This window comes from Camelus ferus, chromosome 6 (genome assembly GCF_009834535.1).
Source record: "Camelus ferus isolate YT-003-E chromosome 6, BCGSAC_Cfer_1.0, whole genome shotgun sequence".
In the NCBI taxonomy this organism is placed as follows: domain Eukaryota; kingdom Metazoa; phylum Chordata; class Mammalia; order Artiodactyla; family Camelidae; genus Camelus; species Camelus ferus.
This window is the reverse complement of record NC_045701.1, coordinates 83,495,791-83,522,463: the sequence shown is the minus strand read 5'-3', so window position 1 is coordinate 83,522,463 and position 26,673 is coordinate 83,495,791. Positions and strand designations below refer to the sequence as shown.

At 51.0% G+C, this 26,673-nt stretch overlaps 1 protein-coding gene across 3 annotated transcripts in view; it reads right to left on the bottom strand.

Annotated features, from left to right (window-relative positions):
• RIN3 (Ras and Rab interactor 3) overlaps positions 1-24,073 on the bottom strand; it is a 104,552-nt gene extending 80,479 nt beyond the window's left edge. The window contains exon 1 of one of the 3 annotated variants that reach the window (XR_004320903.1): positions 23,526-24,012. Coding sequence is in view for 2 of the 3 variants with exons in the window: in XM_032482542.1 (XP_032338433.1) it covers positions 23,526-23,569 (44 nt within the window). In the remaining variant the exon portion in view is untranslated. Of the gene's footprint in view, positions 1-23,525 lie in introns of all 3 variants that reach the window. The other 2 variants (XM_032482542.1, XM_032482543.1) reach the window with 2 other exon arrangements.
• Positions 24,074-26,673: the final 2,600 nt, after the last annotated feature.

Here is a 26,673-nt window from a genome sequence, read left to right as displayed (position 1 = left end):
TTCTCCAATATATGTCTATGTTGAGAATCTTTTAATTATTAACCTCATATATATTTTCTAGAAAAATGCTTATTCAGATTCTTTGCCTGTTTTAGAATTAGATTATTTTTTTATTATTAAATTGTAAGTTGTTTATATATTCTAGATACAAGTGCCTTATGAGGTGTAAGATTTGCAAATATTTTCTCCTATTGTGTGGATTGTCTTTTAATTTTTTTGATGAAAAGGTGAAGACGTCCTCTGAAACATAAAAGTATTTAACTTTGGTAAAGTCCAATTTATCTATTTCCTCTTTTGTTGGTTGTACTTTTGGTGTCATATCTAAGAAACCATTTCCTAATTCAAGATGATGAAGATTTATCCTTACTTTCTTCTTAGAGTTTAATAGTTTCACCTTTTACATTTAGGTCTTTGTTCCATTTTGAATTAATTTCTGTGTATGGTGTAGGGTAGGGTTCAACCTCCTTTTTTTGCATTTGGATATCCTGATGTTCCAGCACCATTTGTTGAAAAGACTATTCTTTCCCCATTGAATTTTCTTTGCCTCCTGGTTGAAAATCAATTGGCCATAAGTTATGGAGTGGTTTTGAGCTCCCTCATCACATTGTTTGTATTCTTCTGAGTCTGCTGAGTATCCTTCTGTCTTTGTACCTCTGAAATGTAGAGTCTCAAGCAGGGAAATGATTCCCCATCACCTAAGCAGCTCAGAAAGGAGCGTGACCATCACCTTCCACAATCTAGATACTCTACTCCTATTAACACGACCTAAGACAGCATCAGTTTTTCTGCAGCTACATATACAACAATCTTGGGGAACTATGAGAAGTTTTTTTTAGATTCTGAGGTCAGGATCGCATTGTGGACACAAAGCAACATAACATGAGTTTATGAGATGAGTAGTGACATGCAAAGGCTGTATTCATCACGGCAATGGGTATGCTATAAAGGAAATGTCACTGAGCTAAGTAAAATGAGAAGATGGGACCAGATCTGGAATAGCAAGCCAGTTGGACTTCCCTGTGAACCCTAGTTGATGGGCAGCAGCTGCCTGGACTGCTATGCTAAAGGCTGGGCAGAGAAAGAGACCTGGGATCTCCTAGTGATGTCTGCCACGGGCTCTGTAATAGGCTATGCATTGTCTGAGCATGGACGAGTCCTAGGACTAAGGTTCCTTTCAGCACTATGCATTCCATGATTCCGTGACTCAGCTGACCCTTGGCCCAGTGCCACACGGAGGCTCTCTTCCAAGCCAGGCTGGCTCTGCCCCAGCAGACAGCCTGAGAGAAGGCAGGCAGCCAGGCCAGCTTCTCTGGGGCTTCCTCTCCGCCAAACGCTTTTTCCTGGACACGTGGAAGCTGAGCTACAGCTGCCGCCTGGTTCCACCTCTGGCCCAGCCTTTGGTGGACACAGGACCAAAAATGCAGCTCCCAGCTGACCACAGAGGTCACATGGAGATAGAAGAGCAGCCGGTTTCAGAATCAGCATCTCTCACATGTATTATGTGCAAGTGCCTCCAGCCCAGTTCCACGGGCCAAGGAACTGCATGCAGCCCTGGCAGGTTCCCAAAGACGCCTGCAGCTCCAAGGACAGTGCTTGGAATCCTGTTGTGAGAAAGCTCTTGAGTGTCTCCTCACCCAGAGACCAAAAGGCCTTCCAAGACGAGGTGGGTGCAGCTTAAGACCAGACCCTTGGTGGGTCAGCCCCAGGAAAGCCGGGATGGGGCTGGGTGGGCCCGTGCCCATAGCCTCCCAGAGGGGAAGTCAGCTTAAGCAGGTCTTCCGGAGCCCGGAAGTGCTGAGAGCAGGTCTGGCTGTCTCAATTCGCACATCACAGCCCACATCAAGGGGTCTAGCCAGTCAAAGGCCTTCAAACTTTCCACACCTGTGCACTGCAGGCTTTCTGCTGCTTGGTGTGTGTCAGGCATTGCCCAGCTCCCAGCCCTGCCTTCCAGGCTGCCTGCTGGGTCTCCACTGTCCACCCGCTGGAACCCAGGTGAAGAACACAGGAGGCACCTGGCTTCAGCGCTGAGGCCCTTCTGGTGGCTGCTCCCAGACCCCATTTGTCAGATGCTCTGATTGTTGGCTCACGGCTTGCTTCTGCCTGGCCTCTAGCCTTGGTCGCTCTGTGCCCGAGAGCCTTGGATGACCATAACCTCCTGGGAACTGGGATGGAGTTCCTCCACCCTCCCTCTATAACCTTCTTTGGCTCCCAGCTCCCAGCCCCTTTCCCTATTCCATCCAGTACCTTGAACCCAACCTAACCTGACTCAGCCTGCTCAACCTGCTGACTCCCCTCCCCCAGGGCCAGTCCTAGGCTAGAACTGTCCACTCCCATCAGGACCCAGTTCATAGAAGATGGAACCCACTCTGTCCCCAGTGCTGTGTGTAATTAAGCCTTGAGCAATCTGTTGACCAAGGCCTCAGGAACCAGACAGCCTGCTCTAGAGTCTCAGCTTGATGGCCTTGGCAAGTGACTAAACCTCTCTTTGCCTCAATTTCCTCATGATTAAAATGGGAAATATAAGCATTACTATCTTATGGAATTGTCACAATTCAGGATAGTGCCCGGCATATAGCAAACTTTCAGTGACATTATTCTCATCCATTCATTCATCCAGTAAGTGCTTATAGAGCATCTACAATGGACAGCACCTTTCTAGAATTATCATCATAATACTTACACTCATAGTCATCTACAGGGAAAGGGCACGGACATTCCCTCCCTTCCCCCATCCTCCAAAATCCTTGGAAACTTCACTGAACCTGGAGATAGTTACTGGAGGAGACAAGATTTGGGGGACCAATTTCCTGGCTGAGACTGAACTGGAGGCCGCGGGGACACAAGAACCCAGGTCACCAAGAGCAATGGGCAGGCCCATGTATCTTTGTGATACACGTATGTTGAGATGTGCTGAGGCCATCTCTCAAGGAGACAGGGGAGGGTGATAAAGCAATGTCCCCCTGAGGGGGAGGGTTGGCAGACTGACAGACAGGGATGGGAGAGGGACACTTCACTGTACATCCTTTTGTAACTTTTAGATTTGAACCGTGTGACTACACCACCTATTTGAAAAATAAATCAAACAATTTGTAACTTAAAAAAAGTTCTCCTTGAGGGGATTTCACATGTGGAACTGAGCTAAGTTCTGTACAAGAAGACCTACTCAGCTCTGCTTTCTTGTTTTGGTGAAGACTGCAGAGTGTAGGTCATGCCCCTCCTAGAATCCGTCTCAAAGCGTTATTTTTAAAATGCAAATAAAACCTAACAGATAAAGATGTTCACTGCAAAGTGACTTACAGTCATCAAACACTGGAAACAATCAAATGGTGAACGACCCTGCTTGTCACAGACCCATCTCTTCCCCTCTCCAAACTCTGTTCCAGTGTCCATGACATCTACTACGGTGTGTCCAGGCCCAGCATGGAAACGGTGCTCAATACAAATTTTTAAAAATTAGTTAATTTATTATTTGGGGGGGTTAATTAGGTGTTTTATTAATTAACTTATTTTTTAATGGAGGTACTGGGGATTGAACCCAGGATCTTGTGCATTCTAGGCACGCATTCTATCGCTGAGCTATACCCTCTCCCGGTTAAGGAAATATTAGTACTATATAAAATTGGCAACATTCAACCAATTTTGACCTACAAAGACAGAAATTTTAGATATTCAACCTAATAGAAACACTGGGATAATACACCTGTAAAGCTAGAGGTAAGTTGCCCTTAACTCTCATGAGTGTGTGAACAGAGATACTCATTGGATTCATTGGAGCACTGTCTGTAACGGAGAAAAGACTGGAAACAATCTAAATGTCCATCATAAAGGGGCAGGTAAATGGACAGGTAAATCAGTGAACACTGTGCAACTGTAAATACTATGCAACTGTTAAAAAAAAAAAAGAGTGAGGAAGATCTCTATGTACTGACATGGAAAGGCTTCCAGGATATGTGGTTAAGTGACAAAAGCAAAGTACAGAACAGTATGTAGACTGTGCGTGTTTGAAACAAACAAACAAAAAGAATAATTATTTGTATTTGTATAAAGTACTCTGAAAGAAAACACAAGAAACTAGTAAGTAATCGGGCAGGGATGGGAATGGGCACACTGAGGACAAAGGTAGGAAGATCTTTTCACTGTATGTCTTTTTTTAAAATATATTTTTACTTTGAATCCTGTGAATGTGTAACCTACTCAAAAATAAGTTAATAATGTTTCCAGAGACTTTTGTGTGCCAGGCATTGCTCTAACTGCTTTGCATATATTAACTAAGTTAATCCTTTCAAACAACCCTACAAGATAACTCTGGTTATCATTCCCATTTTATGGAGGGGGAAACTGAGACACAGAGAAGTTAAGCAATTCACTAAGGCTACAGAATGAATAAGTGGCAGGGCTAGGATTTGAACCCTGGCCATCTCTGAGTCTACAGTCCATGTTCTTAACCACTCTGCCAAATCCTATGGATTCCTACACACCATGTATAATTAAATATTAAGCATTACAAACATACAATATAGAAAGATGGAGGGTAGATCTTGTCCATGACGCAGAAGACTTAATACTCTCAAGGTATAAATTCTGCACAAACTGACGAAAGAATCAGTGCAATCCTACCCAATGTTCATAGCAGCACTATAAACAATAGCCAAAACATGGAAGCAACCTAGATGTCCATCAACAGATGACTGGATAAAGAAATTATGGTGTATTTATACAATGGAATACTACTCAATGATAAAAAAGAATAAAATAATGCCATTTGCAGCAAGAAACATGGATGGACCTGGAGATCATCATTCTAAGTGAAGTAGGCCAGAAAGAGAAAGAAAAATGCCATACGATATCACTCATATGTGGAATTCTTAAAACAAGAAAAGAAAAAAAGAGGACACCAATGAACTCACCTACAAAAGAAACAGACTCACAGGCACAGTGAACAATCTTATGGTTACTGAGGAAAAGGGGTGGGAAGGGATAAATTTGGGAGTTTGAGATTTGCAAATGTTAACCACTATATATAAAAACAGATAAAAAACAGATTTCTTCTGTATAGCACAGGGAACTACATTTGATGTCTTGTAATTACCTTTAATGAAAAAGTATATGAAAGTGAACATATGTATGTCTATGCATGACTGGGACATTGTGCTGTACACCAGAAATTGACACATTGTAACTGACTATACTTCAACAACAACAAAAAAGAACTAGTACAATCCTAACTGGAACCCCAAAGGTGTTCTGTGAAAAGGTATATGTGATGCAAAGGGACAAGAACATCCAAGACACACGTGAAGATGCGGGTAGGATTTGGTCTGCTGGATCTCAAGAATTATGATGATGCTACAGTGGTTAAGAAGGCATGGTACTGGTGCAGGGACAAACATGTAGGTCAGTGGACTAGAGTAGTCCAGAAATAGACCCCACACACAGTCACTTGATGTATGTATGGTCACACTAGAACGTTGAGGGAAGAACAGTCTTTGCAACAAAATGTGCTGAGACAACTGGGTATTCACATGGGAAAAAAAAAAGGAACATGACCCCTTCTTCACAGCTTATACAAAAATCAGTTCCAGGAGGACTCTGTTCTGACTTACATGTAAAAAGCAAAACAAAAAAACTTCTAGAAGAAAATAAAGAATACCTTCATAATCTGTTGGAAGAGAGAGACTTCTTAAACAATACACACACACATGCCAACTTTAGATAAACTGTTACATTCGATTGCATTAAAACAAAGACTTTCTGTTCAATAAGACACCAGTAAGAGAGTGAAAATTAAGCCTTGAGTAGGAGAAGGTATCTGTAACATACAGAACCAACAAAGGGCTTAGAGCCAAATTATATACATAACTTATACATATTGATAAGGAAAAGACAAGACAAACAAAAACCAATAGAAAAATGGGCAAGAGGCTTCAGCTGGCACTTCACAAAGAGGCGGTGGCCAAGCAGCATCTGAAAAGATTCTCAACAGCATGAGGAATCAGGGAATCTGGAATTAGAACTACAAGGCCCATGAGAATGGTTATCATGCGGCAGACCTACGTGACCCACGACTGGGGATTTGGAGGAACCGGAATGCTCCTGCTCTGTCCGCAGGAGTGTAAACTGGTGCAGTTGTGGTTGTTAATCCTGAGATTAAGTGATTTCTCTCTCCTTCTTTACACTTTTTTTGCACATTCCAAAATTCTACACTGAGTGTATATTACTATGAAAATCAGAAAATAATGGGCAAACCTTTCAGGGGAAATAGGAAGTCTTCCTGAAAGATCAGTTTGCTTGTCTGGGTCTCTCCCTAACATCCAGTAGAGTGGAATGTGCAGGAATTTGAGATGATCACCACAGCCCCTGCTGGCTGCACCCCATTCACCCTGGACACACCAAGGGAGGAGCCTCTGTCCCTAGGGAACAAATCTGTTCCAGCCCTCCCCTTACTTGTGGCCCATTTACCTTCTCTGAGCCTCAGTTTCCTCTTCTGGAAAAAAATGGGAAATATCATTCTTGTGCTCATACGGCCAAGTAGCAGGGCAGATCAGATGGAATTGCGTATGGGCAAGGTGGATACCCAGACATGCATAAACACATAGAACAGGTCCAAAGGAACCAAACTGATTCCAAAACTTATTTTTCAACAAGCAGGGTTTCCTGCTTGCTTACACCTGCTTGTTTAGCAGTTTAGACCTGCCCAAAAGAACTACGTGCTGTGATGGAGATGTCCTACGTCTGCACAACCCGGCATGGTCACCATTAGCTGCCTGTGGCTATGGAATGTTTTCAATGCGACTAATGTGATCGTGACCTCATTTTAATTAATTTAATTTGTAAAAATGCTACATGTGGCTTGTGGCTACTGTATTGGACAATGTGGGTCTAGACTTTTCTATCATTTTCACCATTTCAGTGCGTGTGTGAATTCATGTCCTAGGTATGGGATTCGCTTTTGATAAGAAAAAAACAAAGAAGATAAAAAGGAAAACTATATGTATGTTGAGTGTTATTATCATTAGCCATTACTCTATTTGGAAAATTCTTTGGGAAAGGAGGTTGTGCTCTTGGTTATCTGTTCCAGTGTTTAAGGCCCCCTTCTTTCCAGAGCTGCCCCATGAGGCTGACAGCAGGTTCAGGCCCCTTTTGCACACGGATGCCAGCCCAGGCCTCCCCAGGCTGGCCCCTACAGAGCTCCCAGAATCCTTGTCCACCTTCCTTCTGCTGCCTTCTCCTCCCAGGATGGACCAGGCTGGGAAACAGGAGGCCCGGATGGCTCAGGGGAGGCGCTTCCTTTGCCCCTGCCGGCCTCCCTCTTTCCAGGAGCGCCCACACCACGTGGCAGCCCACGAGTCCCACCGTGACCCTGGTCTCTGGCCCTGCCTGCTGCTTACTCAGCGGTTCCCCATCATCTGGGGGAAACAGGAAGGAGATCACAGCCCTCCCCAGCCCGGCCTGACACTGGGGCTGAGGAGGGGGAGGCGAGAGGAGGCGGCAGCAGCCCCATGGAGGACAGGATTCAGCCCAGAAGGGGAGACGAGGGCCCCCCCACGCCCTTGCTCAGGCCCCTCCTGCTGGACCTCTGCTGGCATTTCTCTTTCCCTCGCCCTTAGTGTCTGGGGCCTGACTGAATTCCACTCTGAGACTGGCCTTTCAAGGTCTGTAAAACAAGACTGGGAACTGCACAGACCCCACAAGGCTGTGGTGAGGACAACATGGATAACTGCACCTGGAGCTTAACAACGGCTCAGTCAGCGGTCGCTGTGGCCACTCTTCATGCTGGACAGTTCTGAGTGGTGCAGAAAATGCTTTGGCCTGCAAAGGGAGCTGAGGTCTATTCCAGCCTCTGCTACAGGCTTGCTGTGTGTCCTTGGGCAAGCCTCCCTCCCTCTCTTAGCCTCTGTTCTAAGTAGTGAAATAAGCAAAAGGGTACTCCTCCCACTATTTCACAGGCTTGCCAGAAGGGTGAAACATGACCACAGACCGAGAGGCATGTGCTTTGACATGTCTCACCTAGAACTGGGATCAGGCCCAGGGCCAGCTCAGGGCTCTGGGATGATGCTGACCCCCGAAAGCTGCCCCCACCACGGGCACTGCCCGCACCCCGAGGACGCAGGCTGTGGACACCGGACCCCGGCCTGCACCTTGCAGGAAACTACTGCAGCACCACATCCCTTCACTCCCTGGTGACACTGAGTCACCCTGCAACCCACCTCACAGTTGTTGTGACCACATTTCCTCTTCTGGGTCATGTGTACAACCCAGGCTCACCAGTCCTGATGCTTCTTGGCAGCCCCTGCCTCACCAAAGTGGGTGCTGACTCCTGCCTGAAATCCCACCCTCAGGGCTGCAGCTTGTTTAGAGTTTTGCTTCCTGTGACCATCCACACCCCCCTGCCCCAGTCAGACTTCACAGGGTGCCCAGTCCCTCGTACCTCAGCATAAGGGAAGTTAGTGGTGGTGAGTCTTCAAGAGTGGGAGGCTGGAGGAGGCCAAGGCCACTGGCTCAGTAACTTTAGGGGCCTCTGCGAGGCACTGAGTTGGGGAGAGAGTAAGGAGCAGTGCTGAGGCAGGACGGGCATACTCCATCATACCCCAGTGAAAGTGCCTCCGGGCGGCTCCAAGGACAGGGGCTGTGGGGTGGGACTTCGCCAGTGAATGACCTGGGAGAGACTGGATGTGGATGGTGGGGCCAGGCATCCCTTTCTGCACCCCTGAGGTTCTTCACCTTTTCCATCATGTAGGGTCTCAGGAGGCTGGGGGCGTTCCAGTAGCATCCTCCCAGGATCTAGGCACACCTGGATCTCGAGGAGGCAGCAGGGTCCTGGAATCGTGGGATGCAACACAGGGAGGCAGGGAGTTCCGGGGCTACGGACAGAGGTTCTGGACTTGGGCAAACTTGGATTCGGGTCTGGGCTCTGCCACTTGCTGAGAGCTTCCATTGAGTCACCCGCTGTGCCTCAGTTTCCTGGCCTGTAAATTGGGCACTGCAACCCAGTCTCACGGGGCTGTGACAATTCATTGAGAAACAGCTCTTAGCAAAGTGGCCTGAAGGAAACCCTAAGCCATAATCACTGAAATTATTAGTACCAAATCTATGAAGGCCAAGAATCCCCGATTTTTATGCCTTGATCGATATGCCGCTCCCTACAAAGACTCTTCTGTGAGAATCACAGAATGTGACATAGTACCACTGACCACTCCCCTCCTTGGAAACTGTCCTTTCCAAGTCTTGAACTTCACTGGAGGGAGTGAGGACCAAGGGACAGAAGGGATGGCTTATCCCAAAGACTTGTGCATTTTAAAAATAGACCTTACATAAGTCAGGCACTTCTTAATCCAGAGGAATGAACTGCTGACAGTGGACGTGCAGACAGTGCCGTGGAGAGATTCAGGGCCAATTTATCTACACGATGTAGATACAGTCCATTCTCAGTATCTGTGGTTGTGATGTTCTACAAAGCTGCGTGAAGACTTAGCGGAAATGGAACCATTGCTTCTCGGGAAACACAGGGGTAGGTTTTTCTGCACCACTGGTCACAACATTTTCATCAGTTGATCAAGATATATCTTGTTTTCTGTTTAAAGACCCCTTATTTAATGTCACTGATTCATCACTACTGAACTCACAGCCAACAGCACTGTAACGCGTGCCTGAGCAAAGCTTTTGTAACACCCATCGTTTCTCTGTGAGCCTCATCACGACCTTCTTGCCGTTGGGAACACCAGACGGCACTGTGGCACTATGCTTGGGGGACATTTTAAACAGCGAAGTCATCAAAACATAGCGTAAAAATTCAAAACAAGTAAGAGACCACAACAAGGACACTTGTTCAAAATATGAGAATGGACGCAAGAAGGCCAGTGCATCTTATGCGGCTCCAGGTGGTGTGTGTCAGAAAATTCAGATTTTTTATCACTCTATGCATGTCCGTAAATGACTTCCAAAGCACTATGATTTGGGGTTATGAATAAGTTTTAGCAAATAGGCTAATTTGCAAATACAGAACCTGTGAATAGTGAGGATTGACCATTATAAATGTCCCTTTGTTAGTCCAATCACAGCCAACCTGGACTTGCTGGTCATGGCGCGGGTTCCTTCAGACCCTGGGAGCTGCTGTGGCACCTGAACTAGGACCCAGCACACCTCTGGCCACGGAGCCCAGGCCAGGCGTCCCTGACACCGCCCTGTAGCTGCTGAGGCTGCGGGGCCGCCACTCGGGTTAGCTCCTGTCGGAGACAGAGAGTGTATCAGGGCAGATGATACATGTGGCAGCTGCAGGGGAGCCTCTGCCAGCCCCCAAAACCTGTGTCCTGAGAGCCACTCACCCGTCCCCCCAACAGTGTCATGAGCAGGTCACACAGCCATGTCTTAATGAAGCGCCGACTGTGTGCGGGCTGCCACAGGCTGCTCCGTACAGAGCCTGGCACACAGGGGGGCTCGGTGCCGCCTTAACCGCGTGAATGCAGGAAGCAGTGGTCAGAGAGGGCAAGGAGCCAGCTCAGGGTCTTACAGCAAGTCAGGGCAGACATGGGACGAGTGGAGTGGACAAGACGGTGTGCAGTGGGGGCCCTTCCGAAGACCACAGAACATGGTTCCCATTTCTTGAACACCTACTATGTGTCAGACTCTGTTCAGGCTCCTTCTGTGTGTTAACTCATGTAACACAACAACAGCTCTATGAATGTGGAACTATTAGTACCCCCGTTTTACAGATGAGGAAACTGAGGCAGAGAGTGGAACATGAACCTTGACTGACTGCTCCAGGGCCTGCCCTTCTAACTACTGTGTTGTGCTGTTCCACCTCTCAAGGTCCACATGTCCAGACAGCCCCGCTGGGCCTAGTCAGCCATCTTCCCCTGGGCAGGTAGAGGGTAGGGGGGCTGGGCCCATATAGCAGCCTCCTTCCCGTCTCCGCATGTGCTGCCTCCCCAAACCCCATACCCTTCTTCATACAGCAGCCTGATGCAAGCTGGCCCGTGTGATTTCCGCGCAAAAACCCACACCTTCTACGCAAATGTTTGCAGCAGCTGTATTTGTAATCGCCCCAAACTGGAAACAGCCCAAATGTGCCACAGGGGGTGAATGAATAAACACACCATGATACATTCGTGCAATGAAATAGTCTCAGCAATAAAAAGGAACGCAACACTGAGATGCACAACACAGACGGGTCTCCAATGCCTTCCGCCGAGTGAAAGAAGCCAGACTCACAAGGCAGCGTTCGCATGACGTTCTGGAAACAGCAGAACTCAAGGATGGAGATGAGATGAGTGATGGCAGGGTTTGGGGAGGGGAGGGCTGACTAAAGAAGGGCACAGGGGATCGTGGAGGGCGACGGAATTGGTCTGTATGCTGATCGTGGTGGCAGTTGCCCGACTCGTCTCCGTTTGCCAAAATGGGTAGAAAAGTAAACTGAAAAGGGTGGTTCTTCCTCTGTACACATTTTACATTGTTATGGGTTGAATTGTGTCCCCTTAAAAGATATGTTAAAATCCTAACCCCCAGGACCTCAGTGCCTCAGAATGTGACCCTATTTGGACATAGGGTTGTTGCCGATGGAATTAGTTCAGACGAGATCACGCTGGAGCAGGGGTCCTAATCCAACATGACTGGTGTCCTTAGAAGAAGAGATGAGGGGACAGACCCCAGGGAGGAGACAGCCCTGTGGCGACAGAGGCAGAGACTGGAGTGATGCAGCTTCAGGCCAGGGGACCCCAAGGACCGTGGGGGTTAGCAGGGCACCAGAAGCTGCACAGAGGCAGGAAGGATTCCACCCAGAGTCTCAGAGGGAGTCCAGCCCTGCTGTCACCTTGATTTCGGACGGCTAGCCTCCAGAATTGTGAAAACAAATTTCTGTTGTTAAGCAGCACTAGGAAGCCAACAAACAGCCCAGCTTTAAAAATGGGGGAACAAGCCTGCTTTAGTCTCCACGGATACAGCCCAGGAGCCTCTGCTGTCTGGTCCCCTCTCCTGCACAGGCCACCCTCCATCCTCGCAGAGCGCAAATGCCAGACACACTGAGCCTGCAACACCTGCAACAGGGCCAGGCTGGCTCACCCCACACACCACGTGTACCTGGGAAACTCCCAGACGTCACTCAGCTCGGCTCATGTCTCCCCAGGAAAGCTCTCCCAGACGCACCCTAGACTGAGCAGGACACCCCTCAGCCAGCCGGGGACCCCAGCACTCCAGGGAGCCATCCCGCATCCTGCAGGCACAGTAGCACAAGACTTGGCCCCACAAGACTGAGGATCCCTGGGACAAGGATGAGTCGTCGGGGAGCTGCTGGACCAGCCATGAGGCTGGAGAGGGGCTCCAGGACAGTGTGCTGGGGAGGAGCCGGGGCTTTGGCAACTGCTCGTACCGTGCCCTGCCCGGCCCTGGCCCCTCAGAATGCAGCCGGGGTGAGGTCACGTGTGTCTCTGGCCTCTGCTCTCGGGGCCTCCCACCCAGAGTTGACCGCAGTGACTTGTCCAGTCTCCCCCTCACTCTGCCACTGGGGCTTTCACAGCCCACAACCCCTTCCACAAGCTGCAGGCCTCCCCGCGGGCCCCTTCCCATCTCCCAGAGGCCCTCTACCCTGGTCAGCCCCTCCTCACTGCTCTCCTTGGCATTAACCCATCATATATTCATCCAACAAACATTTCCCAAGCCTTGGGGACAGTCCCCCCCAGCTCTTACAACTCTCGCTCAGGACGAGAGCCCTCTGTGGCCCGCACAGTACTGACCTGGCCATGACACCCTGCCTGGAGGAGTCACTCTCACTGCCCTCGGGAGTTCACAGTCTAGCGGGGCCACAGACAGAGAATACACCTCGACAGGCGTGAGGAGCGAGGCTCTGAGGGTGCTGATGGGTCTTCCACTGGCCTGGGTCTCTGAAAAGCTACATGCCACCTCGGTGTAAATTAGGAAAAGATGCTCTGGGCAACCCGCGGAGGAGCAACCCCCTCCACCCCTGCACACACACCCAGCATCACACAGGGCTTGGCAAGGGAATGAAATTTTAGTCCCTCTTTGTTTCTCTCTCAGCAGGTGCCTTTGTGCAGTGAACAACATAAGTGACTGTGTGCAACAGTTCTGGAGGCTTGTCAGCCTGGAAGGCTTTTCGCAGGAGGTAGAGGTGGGCATGTGCGCTTAGTCCCTAGGGGAGGAAAGAGCTCACGCTGGAGGGAAGGCTGATGTGCCTGCCCCCCCCATCCCACCTCCAGGGCCTCACACAAAGGAGCAGCCTACGCGCCTGCACAGAGCCTTGTTAAGAGCCTGGGTCCAGATGTGTAGCTTTGTGGCGATCACGTCCCCTCTCTGAGCCTCATCTATAAGCAGGGTCTGCATTAGGGGGCCACCAGGGCAATATTGAGTTCTGATGCCTGATGACGCTAGAGCCAGGGATGGGGGCCGCTTTGGCCTGTGGAAAGAAGCTCCCTGACTGTCTTTCAAACCACTTCAAAGGCACTCACCCAGCCTTTCAAGACAGCCCACCCAGCTCAATCCCAGGTCACACATGGGGCCTCTCAGACAAAGCCCTGAGGGCCTCCCCCTGCCTGGGGGTGATTCTGGGCTGTGGGAGGGCAGCTCAGAGCTGGGCCTTACAGGCTCCAAATGATTCTGTTATCCCTGGAAAAGGGAGGGGCAGCCCGGCCATTTCAGGACAGATCTTTCCTGAGGCCAAGCAGGTGAACACTCAAGAGCCCTGGTGGCCAGTGGTCAGCACAAACCTAGCCTGGCCCCCAGCAAATGCTCCATAAAGAGTCAGTGAATGAACGGTGGCAGCCAGCAAGGACACAGGCACTGTTTAGAGCGGGCCCCGGCCCTTCCTGTGCTGGTGTGACGAGAGAACCAATCTCAGAACGTCAGCACAGGGAGGGTTAACCTAGGCGAGTTCTCCATCTAAAGCACAGATGAGGAAACTGAGGCTGAAGGAAGAGACATGGTTGCCTTGCTCTGCAACACTTAGCCCTGTCAAAGCACAGAATTTGGGAGTCAGAACTTAAACCAGAATAACTAGTCTGAAGTGTCGGGTAAAATCTAAGACTCATAAACACTCAATATGAGAAAAAAAAAATTGTTTGCAATGTAATCCTTGAAATAAGAGGCTTAATCGATGCAAAACTGCTTCTCCCCTCTCCTCTTCTTCCTCCTTCCCGTCTCCACTAAGAAATAAAGGCTTGCAGGTCGCCCTGCAAAGTAGCTTTAGTACTTCTGGAATATAACCTGGTGCTATGTAACAAGAGATAAATTTCTTTGTGTGTTAGTAAAGATTAAGTTTGTCTGTGATAGAAAATCTAAAATAACAGTGATTTAAATAAGGTTGATATGCATTCCTCTCCCGTGTACAAGTCTAGGTAAGTAGTGCAGGACTGAGATGAAGCACCAATATGTCTGAGACCCTTATTATATTGTTGCTCTACTCAGCTTCCATTCTCAAGTTTACTTCAGAGTCCAAGACGGCTGCTTCAACTCCAGCCATCATGTCTATATTTCAGACAACAGGAAAGAGGAAAATAAAGGTATGACTCTTTTCTTTAAGGAAATCACCAAGCAAATTTTACTCCCCACATATTTAACTGTCTAAACTTGATCACATGGCCACGTCTAGCTGCAAGGAAACTGAGAAGTGTTTAGCTAAAATTTACATCCAACTAAAATTCAGGGGGCCAATCTAGAGGTTTTGCTTCACCCCTGAACTCAAATACTCCAAGATGGTGATAGAGCTCAAGGAAATGGTCCCCAAACCCTAGACTCATATAAGTTTTCGGGAGCTTCATTTAAAACAGAAGGGACCTGGAAAAAACTTGACATGAGTCCATGCCAACTCTAATCATTAAAAGATCATAATATAAGGCCACCAAAGATGATAAATAGGCAACATACAACCACAGTGTGGCATGTAGAAATACGTATAGGAAATAACAGTGAAAAAAGAGGAGCACAAATTAACATACACACACAGATCAAAACTGTACACCAAAGATGTAAATAAACCAAACATGCGCTTGGACTGGGTGCAGCCTTAAAGAGATGAAAGTGTGATGATTTAAATTTCACTATTTTTACGTGTCTTTGTGTGAACATTTTCATGTATAAAAATTTTTTTTTGAAAATCAGTAGCACATACACACCACACACACACACACACACACACACACACACACACACACACACAGGTAGCAACCCCCACCTGGTCTCATGGCCCAAGTAATTAAGAACATCCTCTCATGTAACGACCCTGTGAGGCAGAGATGGTTGCCCACCAGGCAGAGGACGAGGAGGAGGGTATCCTGGCAAGTATAGGTGCAGGGACTTATCCAGGGTTGCCCAGCTCTAAGTGGGAGAGCAGACCCATGGTCTTCACCACCGCGGTAAAATCCAGCTCTCCCACCGGTACCCAAGTGGGCCCCAATTCCCTTTCTAGGCCCATCACACAAAGAACCCTTTTTCCCTGTCCCCTGACCAGGCTCTTCAAGGCTTCCACACACAACCTGTCCTCTCCCACTTCCCCACTTCATTCTCTGCCTATCTAGGATATCCTTCCCTGTATATGCCCGATTTCCACTGTTAAAATCCTACTCATCCTTTAAGACCCAACGCAGATGCCACCTCTGCCAGGGAGTCCTTCCTGCTCACTACAGCCAAGTGTACTAGAGCCTCGTGACTTTTTAATACAGTCCTCTATACTATAATTATGTGCATATTTCTCTTATTTCCCCAGTAGATAAACTAGAAACACCTAGATGTCCAACAAATGTTCGATAAATGGATGGGTGCATGGATGGGAGGATAGATGGATGGATAAATGGATGGAGAGACGGAAAGCTAGGTGTATGGATGGACAGGTAAGGGTGGATGAGGAAGACATTCACTGGGAAAAGAACCCCTGAATATGTTTTAGATGGATGCTCTGTCAAAATGTCAAGAATGGAAGGAAGCAAGCATAATAAATGCTGTCACCAGGTGCCACTGGTAGAGAGTTAAGTCCTTGCTTTGAACTGCAGTATCCCTGGAGAAATGTACAGTGTCCATCTCTGACACTGATTGAGATTAAGGAGGCTGGGGCCATGGCGGTTGGGGAAAAAGGTCCCCAGTGTCTTCCTTCTTGAGGGCTTGCCGGAGGATTAGCCAGAGATTGGCAGATGGTGAATTTTAGATGCAAAGTCCCTTATTTCTCTGGTCCCTGGAAGTGGGTGAAGATGCACATTTAATAATCCAGGGTATAATCTAGCCCTGGGAAAACCTTTGCTGCCTCTGCGATCTCCTCTCCTTCTCCTGGGCTGTCCCCCTCCATGGTTTCTTCTCCTCCTTCTGTCTTCAGAAAAAAGGCTTTTTCATCAGCCCCGACACCTCGTATTGAATGTCAGTCAAGGAGTCAGATGTGCGGCATTTGAAGTACCAACTCCTAACCAGGGAATAAGAAGTTCTTGGCTTTGATAAAGACCCCAGAGTCAGTGATGAAATGGGGGCCATGTTTTGGGGGGAAGGGCCCCCTAAGAAAGCCCCTCCAGGGCAGTCCCTCCCCACCATGGCCTCCTTCCCCTGAAATCGCGACCTCACTGGAAACCAGGTTTGCAGGTGGACGCAGGATTTGGGGGAACTCTCACTGTGCCTGGGCCCAGGAGAGAGGACACCACGGGGCCTTGTCCTCGGGCTGGCGCCATTACCCCATAGGATGTGGCCTGAGTGTGCGCTGCTGCTGCTGCTTACAAGACGGCGACGGCCCTTGACCACAACCACTCGCTCCCTGGGCCGTTTCTTCTAAAAGGGAACTGACATTTCCTAGCAGGCTGGTTGGTTCTTTCAAACAGGTACAGATTCAGGTAGGGGTGCCCTCAGGGACTACTGGTGAGATCGGACTAGGGGCTCTGCCACCACCAGAACTGTTCCAGCCACGGGGGCAGCTTCCTCCGAGCCCCAAGCCCCGGAAAGGAGAGCGCCTGAGGCTGCACGGGGCCTCCAGGGCAGGTGGGGAGAGACAGGCAGCGGCCATGGTGGCGGCTTCCAGATTCTTCTATCAAAGGCCAGAGGCTGAGGGCCACACGAGCATGGAGTCAGTAGGGCCCTCCCACTGCCCTGTGGACACCAGGGCTCAGGGAAGGGCTCCCAGCCCCTTCTCCTTCAAGGCCATGCTGGCAGGAGGGAAGGGACTGGTTTCACTGCATAACACTGTGTGTTCGTGTGTGTGTGTGTGTGTGTGTGTGTGTGTGTGTGTGTGTGTGGCAGGTTTGGGGGCTAGGGGAGCAGACACACTGTGTCATCTGCCCTCCCCCTCCCCCGGCACAGGGATGGGCTGGCTGTCCTGGGGCCGCACTGGGTGTGCCGTGGGAAGGCCTGGCCTGCCTGGCAGGGAGCCCCTCCCCGCAGCTCAGGGGCCTGCCTGATCCCTTCCTTACTGGGACTTCCCTTGGACCTAGTCCCTCTCAAACTCTGCCAGGGGCAGCCTTCCCAGCCAAGAACCCCAGGCTGTGTGCCGCCTCCTCCGCATCTCCACGGCTCCCACACCAAACGGCCAGAGCAGGTGCCACTCACGGATCCGGTCACACTCAGAGAGGCCACTGCAACATCACCTTCCCAATTCCCCGTCCAGGCAGCAAGTGCTTCCAGGAAGCCAGTAGCCCCTCCCCAAAGTGGGCTCCCAAAACCAACACACTTTTTTCAAAACTAGTTTTTCAGAAATCACCCTACTGCATGAAAAAACATTTTCTTCCAGTCACTTGGTCAGGGTGATGACCCAGAAGTCTTCTTTCTGGGTCTTTGCTTCTTATGAAAGTGCATTCTAGACTGTTCTATCAGAGGGAAGAAGAGCTGCCTCATCTCCGCCCGGCACTCCAACATTGCTCCAGGATACCAGCTTCTGCTGCCTGTCGGCTAGTAATTTGGGGAATCACTGAGTGTGAGACTGAGCGGGGTCCTTAGAGATCATTGACTTCATTTCTCAGATGGGGAAACTGAGGCCCAGGGAGAGGAAGGGACTTGCTCTCTGGAGTACAATCCCAAATCACCAGAAGGCACGGGACTCCAGAGATCTCCTCCAAACCTACTGATGTCCTGCAGCATGCAAGTCCCCAAGCATCTTCCGAATCGGCAAAGGACAATACAATTAGGTCAACTCTGACTGCCAGGTGTGGCAGGGACGGGAGAGGGGATGAAGGGGACACAAAATGGATAAATTCCACTGAAGCAGCAAGAGCAGGGTTTCTCAGACTTTCCTTCCACAACTTTTAATTTTGCCAAAAAGACATTAAAAGTTAACAACCACTATCAACATGCCCAATCATTTTATAAAAGAAAGGAGGCTTAATACATCAGAAAGACCTAATCTCAGAATAAGGGACAGTTCTACCCAAGAAAAGATAGTTTGGCAACCTTGGCTGATAGGCACACACACACACACATCACGCAATAACAACACCTTATTGTTCCAGTTTCTCAGGGGACCACAGACCTTCATTTGGGACCTGTGACCAGTCAGGTTTCCCCCAGATCCTGTCCACGTGGCTGACCCCATTCTTTTGACCGAGGATGCATATCTATTTGTGATCCAGATCAGCTTCACCTTCTCCAGCCTCTTTCCCATAGGAGTGAGGGACACAGCTGGGGAGGATAAAATGAAGAGAGTGGGGTCCCTGCTCAAATCCTCTGCTCCTCGGTCCAGACTGGGGATGGGATGTGGTGGCCTGGGGCTCACCACCTGCTGTAGAAGAGGAGTTGGTCACCTCACCTGCCAGCTCTGGGCCCCACCCCCATGCCAGAGGTCTGGGCTGCCTTGCAAACACTTCCACAAGTTCAGGTGCTTCAGGACACAAAAGAGAAAGCTGCCAGGCAATTTTTAGAATTCTGTTCAGTACACCACCGTCTTCAAGCACTTCGTGGGTGCCAACTGTGTGCAGGACAGAAAGATGGAACTAAAGGTTCTGATCCCTTTTAATTGGAAATTTATAATCTAAGTAGGTGACATAATATTTTAAAGGGCTTTTGGCTTCTCTACAATCACTAGGCAAATAAGTAGTTTGTGCAATGTTTTTTGAGTATTCAAAAAAGGAGACACCTCTGAGCTGGTAAAAGCCTCTAAGCCTTTGCCGGACACTTCCCCACTCTGAGCTGGCCTCGCCTTCCCCTCTTCACTGTTGCCCACCCAGTTCTGCTCATTTGTCACTGCCTGCATGACAGAAGCTAGTGGTCGAGACTCTCACTCAACAGAGAACCTCGCCGTGACAGATGGAATCCGTGAGGGGACTGGAAGGACAGAGTTTGTGGTTGTCTGTCACTCATTCTTTCCTGCCCTCTGCTCCAGCCCGGGGCTGAGAGGTGCCGCAGGCCAGCTCAGGCTCCTGTCTGTGAAATGGAGCTCCCGGGAGGCCTGAGAGGGCACCGAAGTGCCCTGGATGGGTGCTCCCTTCAAATATCACACCCATTCCTGGTTGGTTTCTGTTTTGATTTCCTGATCTCCTGGATTAAAATGCAGGTCTCCTCATTGTACTGTAAACATCTAATCACTTACTGCCTCAAGAAAGGGCACTAAATAGGAACCCAGGCCTGTCAAGTAGGGGAGATGAGAAGGAGGGCCCATGGGCAAATGTGCTGAGACTCCCCGATCCCAAGAGGACCCATACCCCAGCCCCCTGCACTCCTACCTACATGCTTCCCAGGGGTACACGGGGGCTTCTCAGGGCCTGGAGTGAAGGCTTAAGCTGATGCCCAGTCTTTTTCCTCCTGTGGGCCAGAATCTCTTTTAGGTCTGGAAGGGGATGGCTATCCCAGCTGAGCTCCAGCCAGGACCACCTGGGAGCATTAGTCCCTGAAGGCAAAAAAGCCCAGGTCAGTGAGCAGAGCAGTGGCCGGGATCCTGAATTCATCACCGGATCCTGTTCTGGGTGGCCCCCACCCCGGAAGAGCCCCTGTCTTAGGGACTGGAGTGCTTGAGGGGCTCCTCACAGGGGTCAGCAGGACCCTTGTATTCATTATGTCAGGCAGGAGGCAGAAAGCCAGGGCTCTCCCAACCCTGGGGCCTAGCCCAGGCAGCCCCTTGCAGGCCCAAGGCTCTGGAGACCCAAGTTCCAGGCCCAGCTCCCATGGCCTTAGGTAAGGCACTTCCTCTTTCTGGGCCTCCGTTTCCTTGTCATCATATTAGGCGATTGGGTGAAGTCTGTGATGGCCAAATTTTTTCCAAGAGTGGAAAATATTAACAGACCCTCAAATTATCAAACACGTGTCCTCAGCAACTCCGCCACTCAGTACGGCGTCCAGCCGCTTGGCAGTCACGGATTCCCCAGCAACATCTCGATGCCTCTGTCCCCCCCCTTACCTCCAACCCACCAGCTAATCCTGTGGCTCCAACTGTTCCGGTCTCCACTGCCCGCTCCACCCTGGCCCCAGCCCTCTTTCCCTGCCACCACAGGGGCCTCCCTGCAGGTTTCTCTGCTTCTGTTCCACCTGCAGTCTGTCCTCACTACTGCCCAAATCTAAATCAGGCCATCGCTCCATGCAAACCCCACCTGTGCCCCCCCTACCAACTCAGAGCACCCTTCAAAGTCTACCCCCTGCCCCCACCAGCCTTTTCCTACCCTCTTCTCCCACACTCTGCTCCAGCCTCACTGGCCTCACCAACCACACCCCCCCCCGCCCCCCAGGGACTTGACTCACTCTCCCCACTTCCTTCAGGCCTCAGCTAAACACCATCTTCCTGGAGTGGTCTTCTCAGACCACCTGCTCCAGAACAGCCCCAGAATACCCCTAACCTTGATTTTCCGTCCTCTTCTGGGAAGGTCAGCTGCAAGCCAGCAGGGGCTTGGTTTAAGGCTGGGCCCCCACCTCCACCTAATAGGGCAGGTACTATCTGTTGAATGAAACTTGAATGAATGGAGGGGGAAAAGTGTCTGTGCCCAGAGTCCTGGGCAGTCTGCATTTTCTTTCTCCCCAGCAGGGATTTTCAACAGGTAGACAGAGCCTGCTTGCCAAGATCCTCACACTCCTATTCCAGGGGGCTGACATCCAAGTGACCCGATCCTAGCCCCTGACTGTGGGGTGGGAGACATTTCCCCATCTGTCTGGACAGCCATCTCTTGCCAGCAAGAAGGAGGGGGCTTTGGGAGCCAGGTGGAGAGATGAGCTCAGCTGAGGACTCAGGACCCAGGCTGGGGGGCCTCTGAGGGCAGTCTGGGGGTGACGGGTCATAGATGATTGCTCCTCGTCACCTTCGCGCACTGGAACACAAGTAGATGTGCAGCCTGGGGAACAGAGGGTGCAGGGGTCTGAGAACTGCCTTCTAGTATTTAAGATTCAAGAAGGATTGGGCTCCTCTGAACAGTTTCTTATGGTAGAAGTTAGGGGGAGGAAGATGGCATCTCAGGTTCAGGGATTCCTTTCTCAAGTATCTGCTTGTCAGAAACACTGCCACAGTGGTGGCAAGCTCTCCATCACTGGAGGGATACAAGTGCCTTTCAGGAATGTTGTTAAAGGGACTCCTGTACTGGGTGCAAGGTTACATGAGATATTATCTAGGAAATCTTCCAACCCCAAAGGTCCTCTTAAATAAAGCAATCTTTTTAGTAACAAACCAATATTCATCTAAGGATATGCCAGACACTGTTTTAAGCAGGCTTGAACTGGTGTATTAACCCTTAATATTAGATACTGACTTAAATAATTACCTTAAATATTAACTCATCCAATCCTGATAACAATCCTATGAAGTAGGTGTTATGATTACCCCAATTTGTAGATGAGGCAAAGGCCAGGTCTCTTGTCCAAGGTTAAACAGCTGACAAGCAGAGGGGCTACACTCAACAAATGATAACAATAGTACTACTAACTATTAAAAGTTTGCCCTATAATGTGCAAAAATTTTTATGCATTATCTCATTTAATCTTCAAAAGAAGTCTAAGAGGTAGTTACTATTACTTATCTTTATTTTATAGATAAACTGAGGTGCAGAGAGGTTAAGTAACTGGCCCAGTAATGAACAAAGAAAGGCAAGAGGAAGTGGGTAAGGTGAGGTCATCCCTGGGGGAAATATGGAAAGTAGATCAGGACCCTGGCCCCTCACCTCCCCTTCTTCCCTGGGAAACTCCTTCTATCTCCACCCATCAATACTGGGTGTGGTAGATACTTGCCCCTGAGGGGACCCCTTCCCCAACAGAATTTCCAGTTCCTCCAGGCGGATGGCATTTGTCTTTCCATTTTCAAGGGAAAGCATCCAGGCAGAACTTCCCAGATCTGGCAGCAACGGGGAGCGGGGAGGAAGGAGGCATTCAGATCCAGTTGCGCTTACAGGTCCCACTAGGCCACCCCTCCTGCTAGAGTGGGAGCCAGTCACCTCCAGCTGCCCCCCAATTTGGGACTGCACAAGATCAGCCCAACCGTCTGTTTTACACAGCAGAGAACTGAGGCCCTGGGAGCTGAGGTCACTGAGCTAGGCCAGACAGCAGCTGGGTTTCCACCACAGAAGTAGCCCGGGACTTTTAAACCAAAAAGCCGGGTCTGGCTTCCCCGGGGGCGCCCATCAACACTGGCACCCAGAAAGGTTCTAAGAGACTTTCCCAGGAATCTGCCTCTGAACTGAAGCCTCCTCAACCCACTGAATCTTCCCGGGATGCCGGCTGGGCTGGGCTGGGCTGGGCTGGGCTGGGCGGGGCGGGGGAATCTACTCCGCGGAGCGCAGCTCTGAGCAACGTCCAGAAGTCCGAGTTTGCGACGTGGGGGTGGGGGACATAAAATCAGACACTAGAGACCCCTCTCGAAAGCCAGTTCCCAAACCGGTTCGGGCTTCACGCATTCCAAGCTGCGCCTTCTCCCCGGGGGATCCCGAAGGCCACGCGAAGCTCGTGCGCTCTGGACCCTCCCCAAGCCCCAGGCTTCGCAAAGGCCGGTCCGAAGGTCACTGTCCTTAGATCCACTAGAAGGATGGGGGAGGGGACCCTGTGCTTCCTCGATCTAGGTCAGTTGGTCAGCTTTTGGGCCGCAAGTGTCCAAAGATACGGGGACCCTGGTCCCCCGCCCCATGCCCAGCGGAGAGCCCAGACCCGAGGACGCGCGCTAGGGCGCAGGCAGGGCAGCGGGTGAGGGAGGCTGGCGGGGTCCCGGCCGCGAGTGACTGCATCTAAAGTTCAGGCGGGACAGGAGCCGGGGACCGGGGAGGCCTGGGGAGGAGGGGAGGCGGGTGAGGGGTGAGGGCGCGTCCGCACAACCCCACCGCGCGGGCTCTGACCAGTAGAGACGCCGTTCTGGCACCCGCCCGCCTAGCCCGCAAAAGTGCCGGCTGGTTTTCCCGCGAGCGACGTCAGGGCTTAAAATTTTAGCCAAGTCTCCAGGTCCTGAAAAGGTATCAGGGCCGCTCCTTTCCGCGCAGAACCGGGGACTGGCCTTGGCCGTGGCCAGGGGTTCGGTCTCAGCCCGACACCCCTAGGTCCCGCGTCTGGGGCTCCTCCGGGAGCTCCGAGCACTCCCGGGGGAGGGGAGGGGCAAGGGAGCGGGAGGGACGCGGGCCCAGCGGGACCCGGGGGCACCGAGGGAGGAGGGGCGCCGGCCCCGGACTTACCCCGCGGGGTCCGCGCGCGCGGGCGCCCCGGCCCGTCGGATCATGCCGCCGGCAGCTCCGGACGGTGAATGCTGGGGCTCAGGCGCCGGGCGGCGCGGGCCGCCGGGCCCCAGGCGCCCGCATGCCCCTGGTGCTGCCCTGGGGAAGGGCCCGGGCGGGCACTGCCGCCAGCCCCGCGCAGAGTCGGGAAGCCGCCGCCGCCGCCCCCGCCGCTGCCGCCCCCGCCGCCGCGCTCTGGGGCGCTCGCTCCCTTTTACTTCCTGTATCGGAGCGAGCGGGGCTTTCAGGAAGAGGCTGGCCTTGGTGGTCAAGAGTTTTTTGTCAAAAGCCTTTCGGCGGCGGCTTGAGGCCCGGAGCCCCTTTGGGGCACACGGAAGCCCCGGCGGCCGCGCCCCCGGGGCCGGGCTTGGCGGCAGGCGGTGTTGGGCCGAGGCGCCGGGAGCGGGCGCCCAGCGCAGGGGTTCTGCCTCCGCCGCTCCGGCGGCTCCCGGAGACCCGGGAGAAAAACTTAGAAAAGTTCCAACTTGGCCAGGAGTCGCGTGGGAAGGAAGGAGCTCCTACTGCTGCCGACTGGCAGGTGGGGAGGCCAAGAGCTCTATGCAGGGCACTCTCCCGCCTTACCTCCTGCCTGAAAGAGCCTCAAAATAGCCCAGCTGCAACCTCAGACCAGAGGTAGGGCGCCTCCTCCACATCTCTGTTAGGTGGCCACGCTGCCTCCTCTTGAATGCCGCCACTGACAGTGAACTCACTATCTAGCAAGGAAGTCTTTATCCAACAAGCTAGGCATCGAATTCCTCTATTCTGGGTACCACACCTAGATGAGAGCAAAGGGAGAAAGCCAGTCAGCTTGCACAATTACCACATCTACAGCAACTCTGGTGGGGCCTGAAGACCTCTCTTCTAAATCCCCGGGCCCTCAAAAATGCCTCCTCAGCCAGGGCTGCCCTCAGAGCATTTCACAGTGACTGCTCAGGACTGGACTCTACAGGGTGACCTCTGTCTAGTGCAGGGTTTCTCAGCCTTGGCACTATTGGTGTTTGGGGCCAGACGATGGTTTGTTGTTGGAGCTGTCCCGTGCATTGTAGGACGTTTAGCATCATCCATGGCCTCTATCCACTAGATGCCCTCTTCTTGTAACAACCAAAAATGTCTCCAGACAGTGCCAAATTCCCCTGCGGGCCAAACTCATCCCAGTTGAGACCCACTTGTCCAACACCTTTATTTCCAGATAAGGAAACTGAAACTTAAAGAGCAGAGGTAACTTGCCCGAGGACACGCAGCAAATTGAGGTGCAGGCAGGACTGAAGTCCAGAGCTCTGGTAAAAGCATCCGGAGGCCCCTTTGCCCTCTGTACCTCTGCTTGCTCATCTGTAAAAGTGATGAGTATAAATGAGATGACACTCCAGAGTGCCATTAGGCCACTCCCAGGCCTCCCTGGATCTCAGGGAGAATATCTATCCAACTCTGGCACCTAAAACAGTCTTTCAGGTCCTTCTAGGCTGATCTGAACTGTGGATAATCTCACTTTTTCCAGTTACACCTTACCAGGTCCAGTGATGAGCATGTGACCAAGGCTGGGCCAATAAGATCCCTCCTTGAGACTTTTGTTGGCAATGTCAGGGAATTCCAGCAGTCTGCCCCCCATCCCAAGCCAGCCTTAAGCTGGGGGAGTATAAACTTGGGGCAGCCCAATAGCCACCTGGGCCACCATGTACTCAAGAAGACAGCCAAGTTGGAGGAAAGCAATGCAGAGACAGACTATGTCCTAGTGACATCCTTCGAGGCCTAGATTCTGATATGCTTAAAGCCAGCTGCACCATTAGGTACAAGAACACATACAGTCCTTTGTATTTTCTTTTCCTTTTTTAAAAGCTCAAGCACAGTCTGAGTCAGGTTTCTGCTAGTTTTCATCCAGAGAGTCCAGGCTGTCCATGGTTGCAGCCCCTCCCTCTGCCTTCCACTCTTCCCTAGGTCTGGAGGATGGCCAGCTATGGCAGGGCTGTAGGGATGAAGAGGTAAACCCTTCAACCTATTGCCCCCAAATAGTACAGTCTGGCTTGCCTCTCTGGGGGCCTCATTGAGTGGCTCTTACCTCCTCATGCTTCTCAGCCTTCCCCTCTCTCCACACAGGGGAGAGCAAATAGACTCAGTCTGATGACTGAGGGGGAGAATTATGGGCATTTTTAGGGGAGGGTCACCTTTAGGAGGTCAACTCCAAGCCTTGCCGGAGTTTCTAGGGACTACTAGTGAAGAAAAAAATCTCATCGCATAGTTTTGTTTTTCAAAACTCCCCCAAACCTTGCTCTGAATTGGATGAGAGCCTTTGAGGAAACAGAGGATGCTCTTTCAAAGGAACTTTTCCTACAATATAGAGTAGTCAGTGGGAGTAGGGACTTGTGTCAGGCTGCCAGGGTTCAGCTCCCAACTCAGCCTCTTAGTGGCTGTGCAACCTTAGGCAAGCTACTGCACCTCTCTGTGCCTTGGTTTCCTCATCTGTGAGATGGGATAATAATAGTAGGCACTACCTCATAAGGATTCTGTGAATGTTGCATGAGCTAATGTAGGTAGGGGAGTTAGAACAGGGCCTGGCATGTAGTAAGGCTCAGTAAGTATGAGCATTATTTGTGCTATGACTAAGCGCAAATGTATCAGTCAGATCTCACAGGAAATAAATGGCACCTGTGAGTAGGATAATTTGAAAGATGTTTAATAAATGTGTGGTGGGGAAATACAAGGGAGGGTGCTGCAACCCTCAGACCTAATATCTTCCTCAGCCCAAAGCTAAGACCAGGGAGTGGTTCCCAGACCCAGGAGCAGAGAGTCCTGTCTGTAGCAAGCCCACCAGGGGAGAGGACCAAGGACCCTCAGTCCAGGGACGCAGCCAGGAAAATAAATACTCTGAATCTCCTCCCTCCCTCTGATCTCCAGCAGGCAATAGGCCCCCCAATTACCAAAGCCAGCTGGAAGCTAGAAGGTTTGAGAGCCTACTGGTCAGTCCCCACGGGTGTGGAGTCCCTATGGGTCAGCCTCCTGAGGTGCAGAGGAGGGCTGGAGTGGGCGAGGGGCAGGAGGGCAAAACTGTGGAAGCAGACAAACTAGGCTCCGAGCCTACTGGGCTTTTGGCTGGGAATCTTGGGCAGGTCAGCGC